General features: G+C 39.6%; 1 protein-coding gene across 1 annotated transcript; it reads right to left on the bottom strand.

Moving 5' to 3' along the window:
* Window positions 1–2,640: 2,640 nt before the first annotated feature.
* On the bottom strand, window positions 2,641–21,169 carry LOC307133680 (fucolectin-4-like). Its single transcript, XM_079828869.1, has 10 exons — window positions 21,107–21,169; window positions 18,561–18,618; window positions 11,931–11,995; window positions 11,793–11,825; window positions 10,100–10,379; window positions 9,782–9,918; window positions 9,612–9,644; window positions 6,220–6,499; window positions 3,189–3,325; window positions 2,641–2,929 (listed from the first exon to the last, which is right to left on the bottom strand). Exons 2-10 carry the CDS (start codon window positions 18,572–18,574, stop codon window positions 2,925–2,927), a joined length of 984 nt encoding a protein of 327 aa, XP_079684995.1. The 5' UTR covers window positions 18,575–18,618; window positions 21,107–21,169; the 3' UTR covers window positions 2,641–2,924.
* Between the last annotated feature and the right edge of the window lie 1,158 nt (window positions 21,170–22,327).

The following is a 22,327-nucleotide window of genomic DNA, read 5'->3' as shown; positions in this document are numbered from 1 at the left end:
AACGCCAGGCTGGAGGTGGACAACTCAGAGATGGGTTCCAGTTCTTCCCAGGGGATGGTAGCAGGGCCTCTCCTTCCCCCGATGGAGGGCCGGGGGAAAATCCGCTTGGGAAGAACTCATGTTCCTGTCTCTGAGGACCCAGAGACCGGTGATGACGGTGTGCGCCACCCACGGGTCCCGCCACTCGCATCCCTCTCTGTCGCCAGCCTCCTGGCAGAGCAGACCCCAGTGGAACGCGCGTCCTTCCCTGGTTTCCTCTGTCAGGACGCAGCCGTTAACCGCACCCCCACACCGGGACGCCCAACAGCCTCCCTAGTCCGGGTCGGTAACGCTGCATCGCTGCCCCACACCGGGTACGTCTGTAGTCCGAATGACCCCGCTGGTGCAGTTCCTGGGAGCCTGGCTTCAGATTCCAGGGCTGTCCCGTTTGGTCGCGAAGACAATCAGGCGCGGCTACGCGATTCAGTTCGCGCAGGCTCCTCCCTGCTTCCGGGGAGTCCGCTTACTATGGTCGGGGCTAATGCCCCTGTCATGCGAGCGGAGGTTGCCACCCTACTGGCGAAGGGTGCGATCGAGCCTGTCCCTCCAGCCGAGATGAAGTCCGGGTTCTACAGCCCCTACTTCATTATACCCAAAAAGACCAGTGGGTTAACACCAATCCTGGACCTGCGCATCTTGAACCGTTACCTACAGAGGCTTCCGTTCAAGATGTTGACAGCGAAACGCCTTTTCGAATGCGTTTGTCTGGTCGATTGGTTTGCAGCGATCGACCTGAAGGACGCCTACTTCCATGTCTCCTACCTCGACTCAGACCATTCCTACGGTTTGCTTCGAGGGGCGGGTATGTCAGTACGCGGTCCACCCATTCGGGCTATCTCTGTCCCCTCGCGTCTTTACGAAGATTGTCGAGGCAGCCCTTGCGCCCCTCCGGCAGCACGGGGTTCGCATCCTGATTTCCTCGACGACTGGCTCATAATGAGTCACTCTCGAGAGCAGGTTTGCCACCATCACTTCCGCTAGGGCAGAGTCTACACAACACCTCTATGCGTTGAAGTGGAACCTCTTCGTCACCTGGTGCTCTTCCCGCCAAGAAGACCCCTGGAAATTCCCGATTGGGTCCGTGCTTGAGTTTCTCAAAGAGGGGCTGGAGCGAAGGCATCTGCAGGCTGGGCGACACCTAACACATTCACCAGATTCTACAATCTCCGAGTGGAGCCAGTGTCCGACTATGTACTCGCCCCCCCGAGGGGCCGGTAATGGACCAGGCTCTGGTGTCTTCGCTTGCTCGCCACTCCACTCCACGGACTGGATACGTGCGATATTCTCCTCAGGTGAGCTCCCCGAGAGCCCTGAGCTCCTCCAGCACTGTCGACGCCGACATCAGTTCAGTCTGCCCTTTCGAGCCCAGACCCTCATGTCCGGCCAGGTGCCCCGTGTGCATGGTTCCCCTCCGGCAACCCCCACACGAGTATCTCCACCGTAAGCCTCCTCAGTGAGCAGGTGTCTTTCCCTTGGCAAGCCCCTGCCACCCCTAGGGTTAAAAATCCACCTTCGGCTGGTACCCTAGAGTTTCCCATATGCAGCCCACAGCGGGTCATATGTGTACTCTCTAAGTCCTCCCCAGGGGTAGGCATCATTGGCATTCCCTCACTGGGATATGCTTCCCAGTGTACCTTGGTAATCCTGTGATAAGGTGGAGTCCTACGGCCTTAAGTGGCGGGATCTCACACTTACGCAGGGCACTGGATGACAGCTGAGTGGCGCGGTTATACTGGAACCCCCATTCGTCAGTCACTGACGTACGTCGGAGTGACTGAATGAAAGGGAACGTCTCGGTTACGTATGTAACCCTCGTTCCCTGAGGAGGGAACGGAGACGTACGTTCCTTAGCCACATCAGCTGTGCTGCTGGAACGCGGAGTTCAGGTCTTGGCTCCGCAGCAGATACATAATGCGATGTTGCCAGCGTACTTCCTTATATACCCACACATGGTGGGGCGGAGTTACGCATGCAAATTCCGCATGCCCATGGCATTGGCACGCCATTGGGCGCTGTTACATTCTCGAAGATGATTGGCTTCTAAGCGAAACCCCCATTCATCAGTCACTGACGTACGTCTCCGTTCCCTCCTCAGGGAACGAGGGTTACATACGTAACCGAGACGTTCTGTTGAAAAATCAAATCTCTCTCTCTCTCTCTCTCAGGTAACATTGTATTCATGCTGTGTACGATTAATGGTATAAGTTTATCATCTCATTCATCCATTTTGAAACTATTTTAAGTGTAACCATAACCAGATTTTGTCATTAAATCCTTTCTATTACAAATACTGTGCTAACTAGTTTTGATTTAGGATTGACTTTGAAGTGCTCCCTATTGCAATACAATATAGTCATATTATAGCAACGCTCTCCCACAAATTTTGCTATTGTAACTGCGCTTATCTCCGTCATTGGTATAAGTTGCGGTGGGTGGAAATAGACAAGAAATGTACAGTTTTTCTTCCATCTTTCTGATAACGTTTCTTTTGTCTTCTGGCAACCCTGTAGATAGAACCATCTACAGGAGTCCACTCTTACACTGTAACACTACACCTCCTCTTCCTCATTGTAAATTAACCAGAAACATGCAATACAACATGTGATTCTGTAGTAATTTATTAATGATGAAAGCAAAGATAATCAAAGAAGAGTAAATACACACCCCTCTGGATCAAACTGGGGTTAAGAATCAGGCACATTTTAAAAAACATTCCATAGCTTTACTGAATGTGCACTGAAACGGATCTTTTATCTTAAGGATAAAAGGTGCAGAGGCAAAATGAAAACAAAGAAAGAAGTGCAATTAGTATTGCTCAGAAAAGAGTAGTTTGGTGTTTTGCTGATAGGATCAGTGGACTGTGGTGTAACATCATCTCATTCCACTCAATCTGGCAAAGAAAACAGAACAAAAATCGTTAAGACGTTACACAGAGTATAAATAGAACAAATGTTGTTAACACTTATACAAGATTTATAAAACTGTTCCATCATTAATGAATAAATACACAAGAGCAAATGAGTAACACAATATTAACACTCTAGCAACTACTATTAACTAACAAGAAACTCTGATTAACAAATGAGTACCTTTTCTATTAAGTATTACCCAATGTCTACACACCATGTCTCTCTCCTTTAATCGCTCACCTGCAAACACCTCGACCTCACACAGTGTGAGGGCTTCATTGCGGCCAGGTACCAAAATGTTGACATATCGTCCTTCAATAGGCCTAAACTCAAATGTTTTTGTGACTCCTAGTGGGATGGACACGACAGTTGCAGCCCTGTGAAGACACACAGCAACAGAGAAATAGAGATGAGCGTATCAAAACAGCATGAAGCATATTAAATATACTTCTGTCAAAGGCAAGTTTGTATTAAAAAGATTTATTCAAAGTAATTTTACTTATTTACTGTTTTATGGTGCGTAATTAAATACCTTCACCTCATTCTTTAATATTCTCAGGTTAGGTAAGTAAGTCAAATCTGATCTAAATTATAAGTAATTTAAAATATTAACAATCAGGCAGAAGACTTTTCCACAATCTGTTCTGGCTCAATGACTTAAATCAATGCCACAGGTGCTCAATGATGTTTAATATCCAGTAGACTCAAAGGCAGGTAAACAGGCATTAGCAACACACACTTAACGTGAACGTGACTGAACAGACAATGAATGTGAGGACTAAAATACCAAGCACAAACTAGACTTTTTAATGGCACATATGAAACCAATGACACAAATGAGGAGCAGGAAAACTGTACAAAGGAACTGTGTATCAAATGAAAACAAACTGAAAGTCTGAGAAAAGCGATACTAACAGAACAGAACTGGGACATTACGCCCCCTCCGAAAAGGTGAAGGGATGGTGACGGAAGATGGTGACAGAGGAGTGACGTGAGTATGACGATCCCCTGGTGGCGATGATGGGAACAGCCCTATGACACAGACCCAGCGCTCCCCAGTGCCGACAGCCCATGGCGGAGTAAAGGGAGGGAGGAGCCAAGGTGGTATGGAGGCTCATGACAACTGGGGATGACTGATGGAAACGAGGCAGTTGATAAGATCGAGTAGCATCGCTGGCACTAGAGACCTAGGCGATGCTGCAGCAACGATCGTCGAAGGCGAAGCCAGAGTACCCAAGGGTTGTGGTGGAACTGGTGGGACTGAGGACAGAGGCGACGCCAAGGGGAAGGAGGAACACGCTGCAGCCGTAGGGGTGGAGGGACGGAGTGCAGCGGACATCCCGCAAGTCCATGGTGGAAGTGGTGTGACAACTGACCAAGGGGGAGCTGGCTGGACGAGGTAGCCAGGTGGAACCGCTAGTTAGAGGGTCTCGGGTGGAGCCTAAGGTGGGAGGAGCCAAGACGGAGCCGACAGGCCGAGATGTAGAGGAGAGATCCGAGGCCGGAGGCTCACACAAATGGTGTGGCTTCTTGGTCTCCAGACACCTAAAGACGGTTTCCCTCCAGTCCAATCCTGTGGTGTCTGGGAGGTCGATAGGGTGGTTGAAGGTTGCCTCGATCTGGAATAAGGTCTTCAGGGTCTGGTCATCGAGGGAGCTTGTGATGGCTAAACAACAAAAGTCCTTAACAAAAGTTTAAAAAAGAATGGCTCTCCTGAGCCAGGACGATCACACAGTTATTGTTTAACCCCTAGAAGTCTGCACAGATTTGAGGCTCTTTAGTTTTGACATGCTCTGACATTTGTGCTTTTTTCAGTTGCTTATAAACATATTAATGACAAAAGTGTCATTACACTGTGTTCAGCACAAACTGGGCTACCATAATTTGTAGTTTTGAGAGAATAAAGTTTATGCGTGGTTTTTGAAAAAAACTAAAAATTTAAGATACTCAAATAAGCCCACAAAACAAACAATAGATATGTCCACAAGACTATGTTGCCTAGAGTTTTTTCTTCAAACTGGTGTGAAAATCATATCAATATATTGATTTAAATTTTGAAAGACACTTTCTTTACAAAGACCATATGCGAGGAGGCATGAACGATCATGAATATTGCTGTGTTTTACGCCTGAGAGGACAAAAGAACCGCATAATGAGCCACATAATGAATGAGCCTTTGAGTCAGGTTTGTGACAGAGAGGAACTCTTTACAAAATTTACAAAAGAAACATATTTTTTTGTAGTTTATTTAGAATGTAGTTAACAATATAAAATGAGAGCCAAAGGCACATTACAAAGGCCTACTATATTTTAAATTATCAAAAGATTTGACTTTACTATTGTTTATGTTTTTGAAAGAATTATCATGCAAAAAAAATTGTAATATTATGACATTGAACATAATTCAGTATTCAGTAAATACAAATAACTGAATAATTAGTAATGAGGAATGTTATAATTAATATATTAGGGATTTAAAACAACATGATTTTTAAGAGTATAGGGTGAATTCAGGTTGATTGGGACACTTTTCCCAGTCATTTCAATGGAAAACATTTTCAGAATCATTTGATTTTGTAAACTATCATACACACAATACTCAAATACTTTTCGGTTCATTTATGAGATGCGCGGTGCAATGCATGATCGCGTCCGTGCCCATTATAGGCTATTGTCTGCTATATTTGCTTCTTATTTATTAAATCCAGGCAATTGGCTGCTGAAACATTGATTAAAATTACAGAAAATGAATGAAGTGGTCAAAATCATGTCTGACCACTCCATGTTTTCTGACATATTGCGCATCTTATACGTGTCCTATTTTACTCATGCTGTTCACTTTTCATAATCAACATAGATTAAATAAAAAATAACATTATGCTATAATATTTAAACATCAATATGACACAGAATAAGCTACAATGGCTACAATAAATATTGTACACAAAACTTTTACTGTTGCTGATTTATAGCATCTGAACAGAAATTTGCGAACAATAGCTTTATTGCTATTTTACAGTAAACTCTTCATAATCTGTCCAAAACAGGCCAAATAAATCTTGTATAAACAGTTTTACATCTGACATTTTATGTAGTGTATTTGTTATATTATAGAGCCTATGAATGTTAATCAGCAGTTTAATACGTCACACAGAAACATACAGGATACGTCAATCAATGAGGCAGGGAAATTGTATTCATTCATATGCATATTACACAGCATTACTCATTTTCAAACTGTTGTATGTATTAAGAGAGAGACAATACTTACAGTGCATTATTGTTGCCATTATTGTCCAGGCTGTTGCCGATACGGATCTGAGCACCATTTATCCTCTCTGCTCCAGCATCTCCTCGATTAGAGATGACAACCCTGGTCACCTTGTAGACTTCCAGCAGGTCAACTCTCCACCAGGGGTTCTTGTCCGCATTAGTATGACTACATGACCCATGAAAGTAATTTGAATCCCTGTTGCCATCAACAGCATTATGAGCTCCTGATTGCTTATATGTGGAAGACTGGACAGCTGGGGCTCCAAGAGCAAGATTTCCTGTTTGACAAAATAATAAACTTTTATTTCTTACTTTAATGCGCTAAAGTATAATCCCAATATAATGGGCAAAACAATGCTAAACTATGTAATCCAAATGATTATTACACAGCTCTCTGGAATACTTGATTCTGATTGGTCAGTCGTGACATTCTGAGGTCAGATATTTCCAGATAATGAGCGTCATCAATAGCTCATCCGGTTTCTGAAGCCATTTACATTTATGCATTTGGCAGACGCTTTTATCCAAAGCGACTTTCATTGCATTCAAGGTACACATTTTTTACATTTTTGTCAGTTCTTGCTTTCCCTGGGAATCGAACCCATGACCTTGGCGTTGCTAGCACCATTGCTCTCTCGTTTCATACAAGCACAACTGGTGGCATTTGCATTATATTTGTGTTATATTTAGTGATTGTATTGAAGTATTTTTAGTATTAAAGTCCCCCTGTAGTCAATAATTGTATCCCTTAAAACTCATCCTTGATCAACAAAATGGCATATTTAAATGTTTTATTTTCCGGCGAAAAAAATATCTTCATGCCTTAAATAGCTTGAATTTAACTCTACACCACTGCTTCATTTAGTATATGTGGATACATGAATATGTGAATTGGCACCGCCTCCACTCACTTAAACTGAGATCCATTCAGACAACCTGAAGTAAGCGCTGCCCAATGGTATCACGCTATACAATAACGGACACATAACGGTAATTAGTATGATTCGCCTTTTGCTTGACTACTTTTACTTGACTACGTTGTCACTCAATCTGTCACGATCGGTGTGGTGAAAAAGGGGTGAGGACTCAATTGCAGGGAAAATAATGAAGTTTAATAATAAAAAATAAACATCTGAATAAAACAAAAACCCACAGGGGGGAAAACACATAATCAGAATAACAAATACAAACTCAAAACAAACCAACAGAGGTCACGGGGAAACAGGAGGCATAGACAATACAACGATCCGACACAGACTGCAAACACAAAGGAACTTATAAAAGGGACAAATCAGGCAGGTAAAGAGGGAACACCAGGTGGGGCAAATGAAACCAATAATGATATAACAATGGGGGTGGGATCCAGACAGAGACAGGAGCATATGGCCCAAAATAACAAAACACCACATGTGCTACACGAGACAGGACAGGCATGTGACACAAACAGCTAATAATGTGTTGCTAATGTTACACAAACCATGTTCCCATTCGCCATCTCAGTCTGCCTACAAAATATCAGTCACCTTAGAAACGTGGAGAAGAAAGGCATATACTGATCATAACATCGTAATATACATCATACACATAAAATGATCCACTATATTGCTAAATGTACCTGATTTTTCATATCAACAGAAAAATATACCAGGATAACATGGCTTCTCTTGAGACTGCCCTTTTTCAGTGAATAGTTAATGATATGCTAAACCGGCCCACACATTGACGTGATTGGTTGCAAGGTAGTTTGTGACATAAGAAACACCAGCGATTTCAAACTACGTTTTTGAGGTTGACTTATGAATTTGCACATGGTCTGTCTTAAAGAATATTAAAAGGGTCCTATAATGCTCCTTTTTACAAGAAGTAAAATAAGTCTCTGATGTCCTCAGAGTGTGTATATTATTTTTTTGCTCAAAATACTGAAGATCAAGTTTTAAATGTTGATGAAATGTCTATGTGGGGTTTTTAAAGGGCTGGGTGACTGACACTAGGGGTTGTAGCCTTTAGCCTCCTTGTTGGAGCGTCCGATTCTCATGCTGGCGGACCAGGGTTTGAGTCTCGCTTGGAGCGACTACTAGCTGGCCTCCGTTACACTCACCCCCTAAACCTCACTCCCATCCGGGTCATGGCACTAATGTAACCCCTCCTGTTTGAACCACCCGCTCCAAGCGGGACTCGAACCACAAGTTCTATGCTCAATCTCAGATTTCATTTGTATTATTAAGATGTCTGCACAAGAGTCTGTGTAAACATTAAACTATGCTGAAATTAAACATCTCTCTTTGGTCTACACTAGAGGTGTTTTGTTAACTCAATTAGTAAAATTACTAAAACTAAATATTAGTGGTGGGCCGTTATCGGCGTTAATGTGCTACGTTAACGTGAGACTCTTATCGGGCGATAAAAAAAATATCGCTGTTAATCTATTCTCAAAGTTGGGTTGGGAGCTGGGTCTATACTTCGCAAGCTATGATGACTTTCACCTTGATATTTTAGCACGGTTGTATACCTAGCTGAATTGCACTGTAGGGGCGAGAGAACGAGTCCTCGATCCTGTGTGTATGCCTACTAGTGTTGTCAAAAATCTCCAGATTTCGCTATGTATCGATACTGAAATATCTGAAACGATACAATACTCATTTTCTACAGTATCGATATCAGCTGCGCTCTCCTCTCCGACGGACGACAGCGAGTTGACACGCACCCACCTCCTCTCATTCAGTCCGGTTAATCCTCTGAACATGGCGAACGCGTGTTCTGCTGGACTTTTGTTAGCAGACCGTTAGTGTCGTTAGTTTTGTTAGTGTGACCAGTCTGAATTTCGCGCGGGGTTGCACATAGCGTTAATTCTACTAATTCCCGTAGATTTCGCGCTCGCATCTGAAGCGCACACACACACATACCGTAATAAAGCCGCCTCTGACATACAAGTGCAAAAATTAGCTAATTTTTCCAGCTTATTAATGGTCAAATACACTAAAAAATGTCTCAATGCCCATCTTGGTGAGTTTTGACGTAAACACAGTCGTAACCAGCTCACAGGAACAGTTGGATCCATGCGTGTGTCAGGTCTTAAAGGGACAGAAGTTATTTATTATTCAAACTACAAAAAGATTAACGATAACTTACGAGCACACATATTCTGAATGCCTTCGGCAGAATTCAAATGAGCCATTTTAATCTAGATTAATCTAGATTAATTTTGGAATTAATCTAGATTAATCTAGATTAAAAGAATTAATCTATGCCCACCACTACTAAATATATTAAAAAAACTATAAATGTGTTCACAAAATACAAACTAAACTAAAACTATCTAAACCATTTATGAAACTAACTAAAACTAAATTGAAATGTATAGTAACATTCAAAGTAATGAAGGATACTCACTTGGAACACAAGTGTACGATGATGTGTGCTTATCTGTTAATAAAATAATTATAGTTATACACACATTAATAAATACATAAATAAGTTATATATATTCAAATATATATATTAAAATATATATATATTGAATATATTCAAATTCAAAGTCTTCTTCTCTCTCTGTCCCTCACCTGCAAACACCTCGACCTCACACAATGTGAGGGCTTTATTGCACCCAGGTAACAAAATGCTGACATATCGCCCATTAATCGACTTAAACTCAAATGTTTTTGTCTTTCCAAGTGGGATGGACCCAACAGTTGCAGCCCTGTGAAGACACACAGAGAAATAGAGATGACCGTATCAAAACGGCATGAAGCATATTAAATATACTTCTGTTAAAGGCAAGTTTGTATTAAAAGGAACTATTCAAAGTAATGTTATATTATTTACTCAGTTACTCACACTAACCATTTGTGTAAGTATTAAGAGAGAGAGACAATACTTACAGCTCATTGTTGTTGCCATTATTTGCCAGGCTGTTGCCGATATGGATCTGAGCACCATTTATCCTCTCTGCACAACAATCTCCTCGATTGGTGATGCTAACCCTGTTTACCGCGTAGACTTCCAGCAGGTCAACTCTCCACCAGGGGTTCCAGTCGGCTTTAGTATGAGTGCATGACCCATGGAAGTAATTTGAATCCCTGTTGCCATCGACAGCCCTTTGAGCAGCAGCGGAATCATGTGTGGTGGATTGGACAGCTGGGGCTCCAAGAGCCAGATCTCCTGTTTAACATAAAATAATAAAAAACACTTAAAAAAAAAAGTATAATTCCAATATAATGGGCAAAACAATGCTAAGCTATGTAATCTAAATGATTATAAATGGCTCTCTGGAATACTAATGTAGCCATGTACGTCGGACTGATGAATTGAGAAAGGACAGGGCTTTTCATGGAGAATATCAGTCACTGGGGTTCGTTCTGACCCTATATAGTGTGACTATTGGATAACACTGGGAAAACATACCTTTCCAACCATGGAGTTAGTGCTACATATGGGCGATGTCTGTGGTAGATCCCGCCTTGTGCCGGGGTGGAGAATCGTAAATTATCTAAGATTTTTATCGTAAATTCTATGAGATTATTATTTACGTCGCACTAATGATGTTCGACTTCGCCAGTTGGAGATCACCAAAATTAACATTAAAGAGGTGTGTGAACTCGCTAGTACAATGTCAGACGCTATTGTTCTGGCTCCCTCTCTGTTCGCCAGAGGGATGATTCTCTAAGTGGTGTCTGTAGAATAACATAGGGTTCATAGACAATTGGAAAGGTTTTGGGGGCAGACCTGACCTGTTAAAAAGAGATGGTATTCATCCCTCCTGGGATGGTGTAACTTTAGCAATTTGACACATAGTCTGAGAGCTAAATCTTGGCTAAATCTTGGTCAGGAAGCAGATGGACTGGCTTTACCGACGTCTCACATCACAGAAGTCAGATAAATCCCATAGAGACCGTGTCTGTTCCCCGAATTAGTAAATGAAAAAATTTAAGTTTGCATGCTGCCTTGTGTACCTGGAAACGTGGAGTGTCTTGCGATGCAAATCTCACTCGCCATTCTGCATTTGCTTGTTCTATTACCACCCAAAGGTGATTGGGCTCTCAGTGGAGATCCCAATTTGTCAGTCTAAAATAACGTTGAACGTGACTGACTGATAGGGAGTGACTTGTCATCAATAGCAACGCTGTATAACAGACAGCTCATCTGGTTTCTGAAGCTGGTGCCAGCTCTGTTATAGTTAGTGATTGCATTGAAGTATTTTTAGTATTAAGAGTCCTGTAGTGTCTTGTTGCCCGAATGATTGTTTTTTTACACAAATAGTTCATTCATCATTTATCATTAATAGAAATTAGTAAAAAGTTTATAAATGCAGCTATAAATGCTTTATTCTTTTATTCTTTATTAATAATCAATGTATCATTTCAAAATTAAGTATTACATTATTTACAAATATAACCGAGCCTTTACATTTTTACAAATTTATCACTTATGAATGTGATACCAAATTGATTTAAAATCTGTATTCATAACAACAGTCTTGATGTACATCATCTCTTATTGGTTATCAAATGTTTGTTCAGTAAGAATATTATATGTGTGTCACTGACAACATTCAAAGTAATGAAGAACACTCACTTGGAACATAAGGGCACGATGGTGTGTAGTATTCTGTTAATAAAACAATAACAGTTATACACACATTAATAAGTACATAAATTCTATCATAGAGTCTTCATAACAATAATCATTTTTACTTGTGTTTTCTAAACGTACCTTTAGTTTGAGCGACGCACATCCCAGTATAAAGTGTCAGAAACAAAATCGCACGTACAGCCATCCTGATATAAGACACAACAACACATTACCTCATCTCAGCATATGAAGGAATAATTTTCAATTTCTCATCCTCATTTAAACAAAGAAACATATATATTGCTACTGTACTGATTAAATAGTAGAAGAACCCCAAGACTTAAAGTCAGTGTAATGTGACTAACCTGCCTCCGTTCTTTGGGTTTTAAATGGGCTTTGCTGAGTTTGCTCTAATGTTATACATTATATATTTTGTAACTTGTATTGATTATAATCTAAATGATCTAAAATGTGTTTTTTCTAATATTTTTCTATTTTAAATATTGTGTAAAAAATGCACGTTTGTGAGGGGTAGATTATATTTTAATTGTCATTAAAGCTTGCTAATTATTCATCAAGAGAAATAGGCAAAGTTTTAAAAAGATGTAGAGAATTATTCATCATTGTGTAACACAATCTGGACACCACAAGACAAGGCATCTTCCACTGCTTGACTTAATCGTAAAAAAGGAGTGAAGGGTTGTTTGAGCTGATTGTGACTTCTCTGAATGTTGGATAAAGCGCGGCTACGAGCATGGGTATGACACGCGAGTGACCGGTTGTCATGGAAATGTCAGGTCATGTACTGTACAATTTGGTAAAACTTACAATGAACAACAGTGTTATTAGTTAACTAAAACTAAAACCATTAAATTCATTAATTAAAATAAATGTTAAAGGTGGGGTAAGTGTTATTTCAAAACTGCTTTATAAAAGTGACTCGGGCCGAGTACCATAACAAACTGATAGCCAATCAGCAGTAAGGGGCGTGTCTCCAGACTGTGACTAATTGGTGGCATTTTGCGACCTTTTTTTCTGCTGGTGCTACTGAATGTGGTTAGAGGTCTTACTGGTGCCCGACTGATATGAGCTGCCATTTCTGTTACATATGAGAAACATCGGAACGAAAGCAGAACAGAACCACGCTACTCGTTTGAGCGATGTGCTGCGTGGACAGTTTCTCAGCTCGGAGCACAGCCCGAGCTCATACACGGGCCGATCTCAATCCCGCGTCAGTGCTGGAGATCCAGTGAGAAAGCGCTTGACTTCACCACAGTTTTAACAAGGTCAAATGTACACTATATGGCATAGGGATACACGTGAGACATCACTTCTGCCGCTTGTATCCCATTGAGATACGCCATATTGTGCAATTTGAACTCACGTCCCGGAAGTGATGGCGCGCGGACGGCTGATGTACATAGTGTTGTATTTGAGGTAATAAATTATATAAATATAGCTGCAAGCAGCCATTAACGGGGCCAAGCGCAACAGAAGCAAACAAGGAAGATAGCAGCAGACCAACTGAAAAAATTAGTGAAGACATTTGAAGTAAAAACGTTGAAACACCACATTAAAACATTGAGTTGTATAGTGCCAATGTCATGTTTTGTTCTATTATAGCGCCACCAAAAGGCACAATCCTAGAATTTTTTTTATGTGTCATCGGAGTGAGCCCATACATGTGTGTGTCAATTTTGGTGAAAATATCTCATTTCGTTTTGGAGTTATAGACGATTATATGAAAAAACATGTAAAAAATTACTGACACCTGACTTTGATTGGATTTTACTACCCCTTACTATGAATATTTTGACATTTGTGCTATCACATTGTACTATCGACCTATGTTTATTCTCGATCGGACTAGCGGTTTCGAAGATATCAGCTACCATACGCCGAAACCTGGCAAGTCTGGTATCGTTGGACTAGGCAAGGATTCAGGAGACTAAAAAAGTTAGTCCCACGAAAATAAGTGAACCCCACCCAAAGTTAAAAGCGTTTGAAAAAAAAAATTCTCCACTAGGTGGGGCTGTTTCAAAACTTCTCAGGCTACTTCAGGGCATCATGCTGATGACCCATACCGAGTTTCGTAACAATCCGTTCATGCGTTCATAAAATACAGCATTTTAGCACATAATTCAAAATGGCCGACAGTCAAAATGGCCGATATGGTAATATTGGATATCAGACAACTCGGCATGCCATCCTGAATCTAACGAGACTTTTATGATTTTTGGACAAACGGTTCAGAAGTTATACGCAAAAACAGCCATTTTTCGTATCTCCGGACCAGTAGGTGGCGCTCCACCTAAACACTGCATGTTGCCTCAGGTCATGCTTGTGATGACTTGTACCAAGTTTGGTTTGAATACCATAAAGCGTTGTCGAGATATTTCCTTAAGTGTGTTTTTGCAAGCATTACGTAAAATTTGTTTGCATGTTAATAAAAAACGATGACGAATCAACTTGAATTCCATGTTTTTTTGTCAGCATGGTCTGAAGATGATCTGGATAAATTTTGTGTAAATCGGACCAACGGCCTAGGAGGAGTTCGAAAAAGTTGGGTTTCGGTTAATAAAAAATGGCGGGAAAATTTGATTTTGAAAAAATGATTTTGTTTCTAGCCCTTATGGTTCAAAAGATATTAGCAAAAACATGAGTCAAACTTTGGACAGGTGGTGGCGCTAGAGAGATTGATTTAGAGACTCCAAAATTGGTGTGCTTACTATTGGTAATGACCTCTATCAGTGTACCAAATTTCACAATTTTCCCACAAACGGTTCTATGGGCTGCCATAGACTTCCATGGCGGAATAATAATAAGAAGAAATCTAACGGTTTCAAGAGGGGCTCCGCACCCTCGGTGCTTGGCCCCTAAATACTGTTGGGTTTCTCACACAAACCGATTATTTAGTGTCTTAAGAGACCAATGTGTCGTCACGAGGTTTAATATGTATTCATATGTCTGTGTTTTTACTCTCATAGCTCTCATACTCTAATATATGACCATTGACATGCATTATATGACTGACACACAGCTATGGTTTGAGTTAAAATCTTCATGTGTGTTCTACTGAAGAAACAAAGACACCTACATCACCCTGGGGGTGAGCAGATAAACATCACATTTTCATTTTTGGGCGAACTAACCCTTTAACAAAACAATGCAAAACAATAGTAATTTTATGGTTAAATTAACTTTATGATACATTTTCCTCCAGCGCTGGTGCCACTGCTCTCAAATGTTAGTCTGTAATGACGGGGAGAAGAGAGCACTCAGTGCACGTCATTATTCAAAAGACACGACACAGGACAGACATTAGCCGAGCAACGACATAAAGAGAGATGAGACAGATGTGGAAGATGTGTGTGGAACAAAAGAAGGCTTTCCCAAACAAGTGTCCAAAGAGTAAGACAATAATCTCCTAATATATGTTTATTTCCTCTTTTTGTGATCAATATAACCCTCTAATCTGGTCATAATTGTACAACCCCAAATCAGAAAAAGTTGGGACAGTATGGAAAACGCAAAAAAAAAAAAAAAAAAAGTGATTTCTAAATTTATTTTGACTTGTATTTCATTGCAGACAATATGAACACAAAATATGTCATGTTTTGTCTGGTCAACTTCATGTCATTTGTAAATATGCATCCTTTCCTGTCATTCAGACCTGCAACACATTTCAAAAAAGTTGGGACAGTAAAGCATTTACCACTTTGTAATGTTCCCATTCCTTTTCACAACACTTAAAATACGTTTAGGGACTGAAGACACCAAGTGATGAAGTGTTTCAGGTGTAATTTTGTCCCATTCTTCCTGCAAACAAGTCTTAAGGTGGGCAACAGTACGGGGTCTTCGTTGTCGCATTTTGCACTTCAAAATGCGCCACACATTCTCTATTGGAGACAGGTCGGGACTGAGGCAGGCCAGTCAAGTACCCGAACCCTCTTCCTCCGCAGCCAGGACTTTGTAATGTGTGCAGAATGTGGTTTTGCATTGTCTTGTTGAAACATGCATGGACGTCCCTGGAAAAGATGTCTTCTTGAAGGCAGCATATTATGCTCCAAAATCTCTATGTACTTTTCAGCATTAATGGTGCCTTCACAGAAGTGCAAGTTACCTTTGCCAAGGGCACTGACACAACCCCATACCATGACAGACCCTGGCTTTTGGACTTGTTGCTGGTAACAGTCTGGATGATCCTTTTCTTCTTTGGTCCAGAGCACACGACGTCCATTCCTCCCAAAAAATACCTGAAATACTGCTTCATCTGACCACAGTACACGTTTCCACTGTGTGATGCTCCATCCCCAATGCCTCCGAGCCCAGAGAAGTCGACGGCACTTCTGGACACTGTTAACATAGGGCTTCCTTTTGGCACAGTACAGTTTTAACTGGCATTTGTGGATGTAACTACTTATTGTGGTACTTGACAAAGGTTTGCCAAAGTAGTCCTGATCCCATGTGGTGACATGGCTTATAGATGAATGACGATTCTTGATGCAGTGCCGCCTGAGGGATCGGAGATCACGGTTGTTCAGCTTAGGCTTGCGCCCTTGTCCTTTACGCACTGAAATTCTTCCAGATTCCTTGAATCTTTTAATTATGTTATGCACTGTTGAATGTGAAATATCCAAATCTCTTCCTATCTTTCTTTGAGGAACATTGTTTTTAAACATTTCAATAATTTTCTCACGTATTTGTTGGCAAACTGGCGATCCTCGGCCCATCTTTGCTCCTAAAGGATTTGACCTTTCTTGGATGCTGCTTTTGTACCAAATCATAATTACAATCACCAGTTGACATCACCTGTTTCAAATCACATCATTATTTAACCATTTTACCTCATTACTAGCCCTAAATTGCTCCTGTCCCAACTTTTTTTGAAATGTGTTGCAGGTCTGAATGACAGGAAAGGATGCATATTTACAAATGACATGAAGTTGACCAGACAAAACATGAAATATTTTGTGTTCATATTGTCTGCAATGAAATACAAGTCAAAGTAAATTTAGAAATCACTTATTTTTTTATTTTATTTGTGTTTTCCATACTGTCCCAACTTTTTCTGATTTGGGTTGTAATATGTTTGTTAGTTGGTCTGTTGTGCTCGTGCTATCGTGCTATCGAAGCTATACTTCATGAGAAGTGTGTTTTTGGGATGTCAGGGATACCATAGATGTACCATAGTAACACCATAGACTGTAAAAAAAAAATATGGACGTAGTGTCCGTGACGTCACTCAAAGGATTCTGAAGAGCAGTTTTGAAGCGTAAAGTAGGGACGAGCTGGCCGTCGCCATCTTGGCAACGCGTCACTCCCAGAAAACAGATAATGGGCAAAGAGGCGGAGCTGAGGTGACGTGATGACTAAAAGACAGCAGATAAACGGCACTCCACCTGTCACTCAAAGTGGCCACGCCTTTTATTATTCAGAACTTTAGGGCTTTATATAATGTAAATGAATGAGTTATAAAAAAAAAAAATAACGCTCCTCACAGTTGTCATGAAGGGAAAAATTAGCCGTATAGACCAAAACCACAATTTGTGACATGTAAACATGTGTTTTTCTGCTGTAAAGTTGGGCATTTTAACATGAGCTCAATGAGATTCTGCTCCTTCTGGAGTTTGTCTCTAGTGGCCAGTCCATGAACTGCAGTTTAAGTCACTTTAGTATCGGCTTCAAGAGAAACTGCGGGAGGAGCCGCTTGAGTAACACACAGATTCTGCCATAGTCGTTAGTCATAGCCATTCAGGGTTATGTATGTGCAGGGCGGAGCTATCAAAATAGGGAAAGCACTTACCTCACCTTTAACTGAAATAAAATAAAATGTAAAAATAAATGACTCTGCTGAAATCTGCTCTTGACTGAATAACTTATTTAGCTTTATTAAGTTTTAATCTATATTTACACATTATGGTATTTTGTACCTGAATACTACAACTAAACCTGAAGAACTTGTTTCATTTGCATCTTTATGCTATTGTATTTATGTTTTATCGCTTTCATTTTTTACTACTGAATGGTAACTTTAAAATACTTGTTTTTGCGTGAGAAGCTCATGTGGACATCATGTACAATTATCCTTTTGCTGTTTCTCTTTGTTTACATTCACAAATGAACCAATGCGGCTGTCTGTCTACTGTACGTTCACGACTGTGTGTTTCTTTCTTTTGGAACTGTATTGTTATTTTATTGTGCTTAAGTAATAATCGGCTTAATTCCTTAGAGAAGTTTTGTTTTGAGGAACCGAGGTATTGTAATGAAATCTACAAGCAGACATAACATCATTTTAGAGTGTTGGAAAATATTAAATGTTCGGTGTTATTTAATGATATTTACAATGATTAGCAATAAATACTATTGTTTAGCCATATTTTGCCCTTTTGCAGCTTCTTCACTTACAAGGCCTTCTTTACATCAGAACAGTTGCTATTAATCAGAAGTGATTGGTGTAGTGATTTCTACTATTAATACATGTTGTATTAAATTAAAAATGTATTCAAAAGTCAATTTAGTGATATAGTATAACTGAGTACATTCAGTCCATTCAATAGACTGAACAACTGCCACCTAATTTGTGAAAGGAAACACAACATTAATTAAAGAACAGTAGCACGGCTGTTACAAGAGTGATTGGTTTAAAGTTTTGCAAATGAAAGTGATACCTAATTATTTTAATAAATTGTATTCAATAAATAAAAAATTTTCTTTCATTTAATTTCTAATTCTACTCTGGTGTAGAGAGAGCATAAACATTCAACTCACCTGGAATTCGTCATTGCATCAACCTCACAGAAGACCTTCACAATTCAGCCGTTATCTGCTTTTAAACAAAATAAAAGCAGAAATGCTATTTATCACTGGACTCACATGAACTGATTTAAATATGTTTTCAGTACATTAATCGATCTTGAGAGAGAAAATGTCATTGCTGGCTATGCAGGCCTCACTGAGCCATCGGATTGAGCCTATTACAATTAGTGCAGTATTTATTCAAATAGAGAATTCCAGTGCAAAGAGGCAAATTAGAGTCGTTTTATGGCAGTAAAAATAATAATTTTCATTTGTAATGCCATTGTTTACCCACTAGGTGCCTGTATGGCACTCCAATAAATAAGTATCAAGTCGAGTTACTCAAAAAAGCATTGCAGATCATAACTGCTTACTTATTTTTATTTTAGGAATAATTATTTAGATATGATCAAACAATTAAATGTGACATTTTAAAACTAATATTTGAATGATATTTATAAGCACATACAAGTGAATATTACTGAATGCAAGCAAATATAACTTATAAGAAAAGTTTAAAATAGTGCTAAAAAGGCAAACTTATTTTTCCTTATGTGTACAGTATGATGCTGAATCAAATCGATATTTGTTCAATATATCCAATAATGACTTTTTTAACCTAAAACCGCGTAAACAGATTGCATTTAACCAAATACACAAAATAATGTTCTTTTTAGAACCGTCATATGACCCCTTTAATTCCACATGTCATGCAAATGAGAGAAACTATGCTATAACCACAGGTCGAGAGCTGTCGTTCCGACCACGGGAATATGGAATCATCCCGAAATATGGTTTCGGGAATATGGTTTCGTGTTGATAACGACGGAACTTGCGACCATATCCCTAACAATGCTTTTGGGAAACGCACCCCAGATCATATCACGGGTGGGTCCAATATTGCATCATCATAAGTTGTGGAGTAGGCTACAAAACTAGACATATATGGTATATTTTGAAAGCTTAGAACCTCAGACAACCCCATCACTTCTGCATTCATGTTACATAAAAAACAAACAATCATGTTTCAAACAATCATATAACATTCATTTCATTCATTCATTCACTTCATTTATTTCATGCAAACTCCAAATACTGTAACTCAAGAATGTCACTATGTAGTTTATTTTGTCGATCTAACACTTCACTAGGGTTGGGTACCGAAATCCGGTTCCAATATGGCACCGGTACTTATATAACCGGTATGTACCGGACCGAATCAGAACGCAGATTTCGGTTCCTCATTTCGGTGCCAAAATTCAAACGTGCTTTCGCGCTTTGGCTGAGCCAGAGACAGACGCTCAGCGCTGGTCACATCACAACTCATGACAACTATTCAGTGTTTTCAACGACATCATGTTTATTTCAGGTTTCAGACATTTAAATGCTCATAAGTACTAGCAAAAAACACACACTGATGTCTATGAAAGCGGCAATGACAATCCTTTCAGACGGTTATAATTTGACTAATGTTACGTGTTTTATTCACATCAGATAAATGCACATTATATAGTAACTATATAGTTTACTCTATTCTTCTTCCAGTTCACAGGTCACTTACTTTCATGTATTTCGTGAGACGAGAATTAACTCAAGTGTTGTAAATCCGACAGATCCGATTCTGAGGCGCAAACTAACATGGCGCCGCCCATTGCGCTTTATAGATCAACTAACACACATTCACTCACACATTTGAACATCAGATAGTTCGTGACACAGTTAAGAAGTTTGTGAATATTTTGAATAAAAAGAAAAAACTAAATAAACCCGATACAGCTGAGCTGTCAGCGCTATTGCGGCTGCTGTGTGTCATGTGGGAAACGTGACGCGTCGTCATGGAAACATTAAGGTGATGCGTTCTAAAATATTTAGCCAGAGAATATGATCATATTTCAAAATAAAGCTAAAGCTCGAAGCTGGTTTGTAGCAGAGCAAGAATATAGACGACTGCTGTTATTACTGTAACTGTTTAGAGTTATATTAGGCTTGTTGTAGTTGGGTTAGGTGGCTTAGGTTTTACTGTGAATTTGTAAATATGTCAATTGTAATTTGTAAATAAGTAAATTGTGTTTTGTATTTATTTATATTCATACATTTAAGTATACATTAAACTTTTAATAAATGGTTCAATTTAAATAATAAATAAATAAATAAATAAAAAGCCATTTAATGTCATCCACCTCGTTTGGTGGCCTTTAAAAAAAAAAAAAGTATCGGTTCAGGCACCGTTTAGGCACCGGAACCGTTTTAAAAGTATCGGTTTGGCACCGGAATCGAAAAAAACCCAAACGATACCCAACCCTACACTTCACAGTAACATAATTATCAAAAGAATCACAAAGATGGAAATGGCTCCTGCATCACATTCCTGCTACGATCACGACCGTACCTCTAACGCTATATCAGCTTTTTCTTTAGGGTTTTTTCTTCAAAATGAGACATGCATGGCCAAACGACACTGTAAAATGTCTCAGATGCAGATTAAAACATGCAATCATGCAGCCAAAAACGATTATTACCCGTAGTTAGTGATGGAGGATTTCGAAACACTGCTTCATGAAGCTTTGAATCTTTTGTTTCACATTAGTGGTTCGGAGTGTGTATCAAATTGCAAGTCACGTGATTTCAGTAAACTATAGGCTTAGTTACGCAATAACTGTTTCGAAATGTTTTGCAATGTGTTTGTAAAAGCTGTTTTTAATGCATGTCTGGCCTGAGTTTTGTTGCATTAACACCGTTCTGACCAGCAGGGGTCGCCTGAGTGTTGCGCTTTGAACGCTTCAAACAGTGAATCATTTTGTCAAACAATTGGTTCAATTGATTTGAAGCTTTGCTTCGTTTCTCAGAGTTGATCTGGTCAATATTCATATCTATGTTTAACAGCACATTTTTGGTTTGAAGTGTTTTGACAGGGCATAATTCCTCATATGAATAAGATTCAATAAATAGCTTAACAAGTTAAGTCAAGTCAAATTTAATTTCTATAGCACATTTAAAAGCAACAGAGTTATCCTACGCCAAAGTGCTGTACAAGACAATGTGCATATAAATGAAAGCATAAAAAGAAACAATGCAGATACACAATATAAACACATTAGACAATCCAAAATAATGAATAAATAAATATAAAAAATTTACCAATATCAATCTAATCAAAAGCCAGAGAGAACAGATGAGATTTAAGAGCAGATTTAGTAAGTAAATCCACTAATGCATTTTGGTGCAACACCAGACAGACAAATACTGCAACTTTAAAGCTACACTGTGTGATATTTTCCACCATCTAGTGGTAAAAATGTATATGACCATCCAGATAATTTTAGTTTCTGTTCCTCTCAATTCCGATTTCGTTTTAACTCCTACGGTGGCCGATTTAGTCCAAGATTAACATGGCTTTCAGTTCGACCTCGTCCACATTCGACACGGTGCCATCGAGTGTTAAAACTCCAAAGATGGAGGGGCAACATGGCGACCCACATTCAAACCCCTCATCCGTATGTATTTTCAATGGCATATTATAAATTTACGAGAATACTTTATTACTTGAAAGAAGTAAATATACATTAATGAGCACATATATGTTTGAAAGAACTAAGTGTTTTTAGCTAAGAATAAACTAAAAAAGTTACACAGTGTAGCTTTAAAATCGATTCTGAACTTAACAGGAAGTCAATGTAAAGTTGCTAAAATGGGAGAAATGTGATCTCTCGTATTTGTGTCTCGCTGCAGCATTTTGAACA

The sequence above is a fragment of the Gobio gobio genome, assembly GCF_949357685.1.
Source record: "Gobio gobio genome assembly, chromosome: 11".
Taxonomy (NCBI): Eukaryota; Metazoa; Chordata; class Actinopteri; order Cypriniformes; family Gobionidae; genus Gobio; species Gobio gobio.
This window is presented reverse-complemented; position numbering and strand designations above follow the sequence as displayed.

Coding starts and splice junctions, on each gene's coding strand:
- LOC307133680 (XM_079828869.1), bottom strand. Junction 9,919..10,099: donor AATGGCAACAACAATGAGCT/GTAAGTATTGTC, acceptor GTGTCTTCACAG/GGCTGCAACTGTTGGGTCCA. Junction 6,500..9,611: donor ATCGTACACTTGTGTTCCAA/GTGAGTATCCTT, acceptor TTTGTCAAACAG/GAAATCTTGCTCTTGGAGCC.